We start from the raw sequence: 7682 nt of genomic DNA, 5'->3' as shown, positions 1-7682 counted from the left end.
CACATCAGTGCTGTGGAGAGTTCACACTGGAGTCTGACGCAGGTCACACTTTGCATGTCTAAACCGGCTCAGCTATTTCTCTTTCTCAAATTGGCATTAGCCCTTATCTTTCAGCAGATCATGGGGATTGTTCTGGGCTACCATCATACCAAATTTCACCTTAATATTTATAGAAATGGCCACGTGACACACATTTAAAATTATCTTTGGTGGCCATCTTGAATTTTTGGTTTGCATTTAGATTTTGTTGAAGATTATTTTCAGTTGCTATTATACCAGTTTTTAACTTTGTATGTTTTAAAACTGGCTGAAATATAGTTCTTTCTGAAATTAGCATCAGCCCTTAGCTTAAAATCAAGATTAGCTTTCAGCATGCCATGGACATTGTTCTCGGCTGCAACTATAAAAATGTTCAACTTTTTATGTTTAAAATTGGTTTAGTTATAACCCCTTTGTAAATTTAACATTAGCATTAGCATTAGCAGTTTCCGTAAATTGGGATTAGCAATAAGCATGTGTTTGTGATCATTCTTAGCTAAACCACAACTAATTTTAGCTTAATAAGTCCTTTAATGGCTGAATTATAGCCATTTACATTTAGTTGTGTTGGTCATCTTATTTTTGATTTACATTTAAACTTTGGTAAAGACTGAATTTGACTACTTTAAATACTTATTTTCTGCTTTGTTAAAAAATGGCTGAAATATAGTTCTTTTGTAAAATTACATTAGCACTTAGTTTGAAACTGGGGCTAGCCTTCAGTATGTGTTTTTGGGTCATTCTTAGATCAAACAAATGTTTGCTCAATATTTCTTAAAACTACTGAATTAGAATAATTTGAAATTAGCTGTGGCAGCCATCTGGAATGTTTAAATCTAAGTATTATTTTTTATTTGTATGTGCTCCCCCCATTGCCCACCTGCTGCAGAAAAGTCTAGTTCTGCCCCTGTTCTTACATCAGGCTTCTTCATGTCTGTCCCTCTGCAGACGACCCACACAAAGACAAGTGATTCTAACATGGACTTGAAGTGCCGAAGACGAGTTTCCTACAAGAGGAGATCATCCACAGGTCAGAGTAAAATACTGGTATTTAGTCAGTGGAGTACATCTTCTTGTCTAGATTTCTATCAAATGGTACATATGTATCATATGTTCCACCAGGGCCTACTTAACCTGCTGGTAGGCCCTGTGGTTAAGGGGTCCTGTAGACACCCCCAGGTTTGGAATCCTGGTTGCACTAATCAGCTAATAGCTAATAGTCAGTTTCAACACTGAGCACCATTCAGACCAATTTCTGATGGACAGTATTTACAAATTTATAACCAACCAGGTTACTGAAAGCACTTCACAACCCAGTCTGTGTCCTCATTCACCCCTCCACACACTAATACAGCATTTAGTCAGTGTGCTCAATTAGCAGTACACTACAGTACACTGTGATCATACAAGTAGCATTTAAAGTTTAGAAATACATACAGCATTTGGTTTTGTGTATATTTACTGTCTATTTTTCTCCACTGTTAGAGACTCCAAGTACTCAACAAAATGTATTTAACGGCCTTTAAGGGACTCGTGTCAAACGCAGGTGTCTTTAGTCCTGTACTCAGTCTGTCTGTTTAAAGGCTGACAGGTAGTCACAGGGCTGATTGATGTCAGGGTGTGTAACACACTCAACATGGAGCACGGGGAGATGAGTGTCTCAGCTGGCTCAGGTGGACCAGAACACCAGTGGACAGGTGGACCAGAACACCAGTGGACAGGTGGACCAGGACACCAGTGGACAGGTGGACCAGGACACCAGAGGACAGGTGGACCAGAACACCAGAGGACAGGTGGACCAGGACACCAGAGGACAGATAGACCAGAACACCAGTGGACAGATGGACCAGAACACCAGTGGACAGATAGACCAGAACACCAGAGGACAGGTGGACCAGAACACCAGTGGACAGATGGACCAGAACACCAGAGGACAGGTGGACCAGGACACCAGAGGACAGGTGGACCAGGACACCAGAGGACAGGTGGACCAGGACACCAGTGGATAGGTGGACCAGGACACCAGAGGACAGGTGGACCAGGACACCAGTGGACAGATAGACCAGAACACCAGTGGACAGATGGACCAGAACACCAGTGGACAGATAGACCAGAACACCAGTGGACAGATGGACCAGAACACCAGTGGACAGATAGACCAGAACACCAGTGGACAGATAGACCAGAACACCAGTGGACAGATGGACCAGGACACCAGTGGACAGATAGATCAGAACACCAGTGGACAGATGGACCAGAACACCAGAGGACAGGTGGACCAGGACACCAGTGGACAGATGGAGCAGGACACCAGTGGACAGATGGACCAGGACACCAGTGGACAGATAGATCAGAACACCAGTGGACAGATGGACCAGGACACCAGTGAACAGGTGGACCAGGACTCCAGTGGACAGATGGACCAGGACACCAGTGGACAGATGGAGCAGGACACCAGTGGACAGATGGACCAGGACACCAATGGACAGGTGGACCAGAACACCAGAGGACAGGTGGACCAGAACACCAGTGGACAGGTGGACCAGGACACCAGTGGACTGGTGGACCAGAACACCAATGGACAGGTGGACCAGGACACCAGTCTTCAGACTCAGGTCCCTCTCAGGCTCATGGTTCTGGTGTGGTGAGGGGGGTTTCCTGCTGATGTCATCACATCAGTTCCTCCTGCTCAGCTGAAGTCAGGAGAGGAGCTGGTCCAGGTCTGAGACACTGTTAGCTCCATGTCTGTCTCTCTCTGGACGTTCTGTCTCCACTGCTATGTCCCTGAGGATGGAGCTCAGACAGCAGCGCTGCTTTTAGATGACAACAGTCTCTACATGTGATGGTGAGCGAGACGTAGAGCTGCTACCTCCACACAGCAGCTCTCATGGATACAGACCGTCCCTGTCCTCCAGCAGGACCGCCGTGTCCAGAGGTTTCATCACTCAGGAAGCTGTAAACTCATCTTTCTCTGTGGAAACACAATGTTTTTATTTTTCCTTTAACTGTGTTTGTCCTCAGGTCAAGCCCAAGTCCTCCCCCGCTGCCGTCAGGGTTAATGATGTCCCCAGAGGACACCTCAGCAGAGACGTAACTGTCCCTCCTTCCTGTCCTCTACAGGCTCCCACGACAAGGAGCGACGCCTCTACGCCTCCTCATCGACTGAGGACAGGAGAGAGTCAGCTGAGGAGGGCGAGGATGAAGACAAGGAGGAGGAGGAAGAGGAGGAGGAGGAGCAGAGGCCCCTGTGTTCCGGTGTGCTGGGCTACCCGGTGGTCAGGGACCACAGCTTGGGTCTGGGACTGAGCAGCGCTCCGGAGGGCCCGGCTGGAGACACCACACAGAACCAGGAGTATAAAGGTTCTTTATTCAATTTATTCCTGATCTTTCAGGGTTCTAGACGTGTTGAACTCCATGAATTATAGCAGATTTATTTTATGGTTGATGCTGACTTTTCAGACATTAATACTGAGCTATCCAACTAAACTGCTCAGTTAATTAAAGCCAACAACTCAGGGGCAGGACAATTATTATTATCATCTTTCACCTTTTAAATTTATTTTGTTGCATTTAATCATAAATTTAAAGTTTACCATTGATATAAGAAACAATTTCCATGTTACGTAAAAAAATATTTTTGGGGGGGCTGGGCCGACAGGCCTTCTGTGTGGTCACACGTGGGCCAAATGTGGGCCTTGTGTTTGACACATGTAATCTACCTAGCTATGTTTGCTGACATTTTGTTACTTGTGTTTTTCAGCTTTGTTTTTACTACTTTTGTATTTCAGCTTAGCCTGTTACCAGACCCTTGTCCTTCACTTTGCTTCATACAAGGGTCTGGACTCTTAGCTGTAGAGAAGAGATTCTTGCAGGAGGCATGGCCTCTGCTGAAGTTTAAAATGATTGGATCTGTTGGCCGCCACGTTTGTCGCTGTAATGGAGGCTAAGCTAAGACGCTAACCGGAAGTCGCGTGTGCTGTAAACAACCCTACTGAGAGGAGAAAAGTACCGAGCCGAACGAGACGACTGTAAATGAGAGCTGCTGCTTTGTCAGACAAATTTAATTTAATTTGGAAGCCTGATCAACACAGACTGGCTTCATTCACTGCCGTACTGTATGCTAAACTAACTAGCAGACACTGAGCAGAACATCAACATCATTCAAAACTCCGCCTTCTGTTCTCTGATTGGCCCAGGTAAAATAAACTACAAGCAGACACTGCGCAGAAAATTGAGGTTCTGTTCTCTGATTGGCCCAGGTAAAATAAACTACAAGCAGACACTGCGCAGAAAATCAACATTCTGTTCTCTGATTGGCCCAAATGAAATGCTCCTGAAGAAATCCTTGTCTGTGGGAGAAGTCCCAGACGGAGCAGTGAAGGGAAACTAGAATTGAACTGAACTGCGTTGGAAGGCAAGGYCCAGGCTAGTTTCAGCTAGCATTTTGCATTTTAACATTTAGCTAAAGATTTRGTACTTGAATCCTTTGGTAGCATTTTACTGCTTTTGGCTTTTAGCTACAGTTTTGCTCCCTTTAGCTATTAGATAGCCTGGTACATTTAGATTGTTACTAATGTGTTAATAGTGTGGAATTTTAGTTTTTGTTTTACTCATTTTAGCTTTTTTTCTGTAACTTTGAACTAGATTTATGTTTTTTTAGTTTTGGCGTTTAGAGTTTTGCTTCCTGTAGCTTTGAATAATTATTATGCTGGTTTTCTCTAGCATTTAGCTACTTTTATCTTTCAGCTAGCATTTTGCAACTTTTGTCAGCTCTGTTTTTATTACTTTAATATTGTTGCTAGTATTTTAATGACATCGTTTTTACCTAGTTCTTTGTTACTTTTATCCTTTAGCTAGCATTTTGCTGGTATTGGGAAAGGGGATGGAATTTGGACCGAACGGCATGACGCATTGCGTGCTGGGTAATGGCCGCCATGTTGTATGCTAATTTGCTAACCAAAATACGACGCATTGCATGGTGGGTAGCGACCACCGTGTTGAAGGACAACTGTTTTCAAAATACAAAACAAAATGGACCTAGACAAACTGAAGAGCAATATTCTTTACTGCGACAAACTGAACAAAGATGCTAAACAGCGAGCTAACACAGCTGAGCTTATGTTTCCCAACATAGCTAGCTACCATGTTTGTGGCGTGAGTGCATACATATGTGAGTGATTCAGAAATCAAACCTCTGGAGGCTCATCTGCAGTTCAAAAAATGGATGCAGGACCAGCAGAGATTAGTGAACAACCACAAAATTGCTGTTTTTACGAAGGTAGGTGAACTCCATGAGCATGACCCACCCCCCAATACACACACACACAAACACACACACTCTCACACACACACACACACACACACACCTGTTTTGACTACAACAGTTCTGATCGTTGCAGATTTTCTGGTCTAAACACTAAAGTTACGTGTTGTTTCTGGTGATTAGTTTAACATTAAAGCTCTTCTGGTTTCAGATTTTATTTTAAAGACTTTCATTTCAACCTCACATTGTAAAGTTGTTTACACAGTAAATGTAATCTTCAACCTATGTAACACGTTTACATGTGGTTTCTGGTGATTAATGTAAAACATTGTGTTATTCTGATTATTATTATTATAGAGTAGAACATATTTCTTTGTTCCAAATTGGTGAAATTCATGATCGCCTGTCCTGGAGCATGTTAAAGGCACATAAATGCATATTTACACACAGATAAAACTGATAAATTCTTTCACATCGGCTAAAATGATGCATTAAAACATTGAAAAACAAGAACTGATTGTGCAGTTACTCTATATTTACAACTGAAAAGTAGTAATGTGAAAGTAATTTGTTTCACAGCAATTTTATATTCATATTGTAYCATTAATTTTACACATTTTTGTTTTCTAGATTCTGCACTCTCAGCGCCTGAATGAAGCACCGCTCCAAACATGGGTGATTCTGTTCCAGAGGCCAAGTGGACTGTGCACACTTCATGTGCATGGAGGCATTGCAGAGTCTTGCACACGTTTGTGCTCTAATGTTTAAAATTAAAGTTGTTCAGATAAAAGGGGACCAAAACAGTCAGTGATGCTCCAGCATACTGGCTGATGCTGACTTTAAGCTTTTTCCATTTTTCCATTTCCTTTAAGTTTTATTTTTCCTCATTAGCAAATAAATGTTTACAATATTTGTGTTTACTTACTTGTTTACAGAAATTAGGCATACTTCAGATTAAACTGCGACTGCATCGATTTTATTAGAGCGTTACTCATGTGAAATATCTGCAGTACATTTTCAGTTTAAATTGTAATAATTTTGTATTTAAATAGCATTTTATTTGCTCACAGTGGCATTTGACATGTTTAACCTGTTTTATTCACAGTTCATTTACTGTAACCTTGACATGTTTTATATGTTATAGCAATGTTCAATGTTTTTCCCACAAATGAGACTCAAAACTGAAATATTCTTCAGTCATTCATACAACACTTCTATGTGGAACAATTTTAATGTTAAGTTCAGTTTCAAGTCTGTGCTAGACAGAGAAGTAGCTGAGGCATCCCCTCCCACCAAAACAGCCAAACATGGAAGCCCAGTGAAATACTTGACCATCACATCATCTTGTAAGAATTGCTCATTCATTTTATTTTTCAGAACAGCTCTGTCTTCAGGATGATATTTTCCTCCAGCTTGAACTTCTTTGTGCGCAAGATGTAAGGAAGGTACCCAGTCAGGATGYCAACCCAAGAACTCGTAGGCTGGCTTGCTGTAAAGGAAAAAATAACTTTATGTAGCTTGTAGTGCAGCTTGTGCAAAGGTATAAAGCTAATTGTGCATAAATGGCTTTTAGGGTTCTCATCGGCTTAGAAAGCTACCTAGTTAGCTCGTTAACTAGCTATATGTTACATGTGAACAATCCTAAGCTAAGCAGTTAATAAGTTTAATATTTCATTAAACTTTGTGTGGAAATGCCGTGATCACACAAACGTTTCTGGAAATACTCCTGACCTGAAGGTGGCGATGGTTCGTTGCAGCTCCCACCCACCACACGARGTCTGTTTTCATGCCGAAAAACTGTAAAAACACAATCCGTATTCCTCCTCCGATCGTGAGAATGACTGTGGCTGTTGATAATGCAGCTRGCAATCACCTTTTGAGTGTATTTTACGGTGAATCACAAAACCAAAATAATGATCAAARAAATCYTACTGCTAAACCGGCTCTGCTGCTAARTTCTGTTTCCTAAACTCCCAGAATGCATTGCGCGATCCCTGTCCGTTCCAATTCCATTCCCATTCTCTACTGGRTTTTAACTACTGTTCTGCAATYTTTAGTATTTAGTTAGCCTTTTGCTACATTTAGCATGCAGCTAATGTTAGCATTGTGTTGTTCGGGCTTTTGTTTCACCACACTTAGCTTGTTTTTGAAGCAAAGCTCTATTTTAATTTAGGTCCACTGTGAGCGATGATCAGCTACTGAAGTTAACTCTGTTTGTCTGTTAGCAAAATATCTCATGAATCACTAGTTTAATATTAATGGAACTCTGAGAATAATCATTGGTTGTACGTCTCTGGAGTCATCGATGAGAACCTTAGAGCAGTGTTTCCCAAAGTTGGGGTCGGGACCCAAAATGGGGTCCCAAAACATCAAGGTGGGG

The 7682-nt window shown here is 42.1% G+C and overlaps 1 protein-coding gene across 1 annotated transcript in view; it reads left to right on the top strand.

Moving 5' to 3' along the window:
• Nucleotides 1-987: 987 nt before the first annotated feature.
• Nucleotides 988-7682, top strand: part of LOC106535241 (potassium voltage-gated channel subfamily H member 7) — a gene marked incomplete at its 3' end in the record, with an annotated part of 7977 nt that continues 1282 nt past the window's right edge. The window contains 2 exon segments of the mRNA XM_014032201.1: nucleotides 988-1069; nucleotides 3160-3399. Coding sequence (XP_013887655.1) covers nucleotides 1018-1069; nucleotides 3160-3399 — 292 coding nt within the window.

The sequence above is a fragment of the Austrofundulus limnaeus genome, unplaced genomic scaffold (assembly GCF_001266775.1).
Source record: "Austrofundulus limnaeus strain Quisiro unplaced genomic scaffold, Austrofundulus_limnaeus-1.0 Scaffold1393, whole genome shotgun sequence".
Lineage (NCBI taxonomy): Eukaryota > Metazoa > Chordata > Actinopteri > Cyprinodontiformes > Rivulidae > Austrofundulus > Austrofundulus limnaeus.
This window is presented reverse-complemented; position numbering and strand designations above follow the sequence as displayed.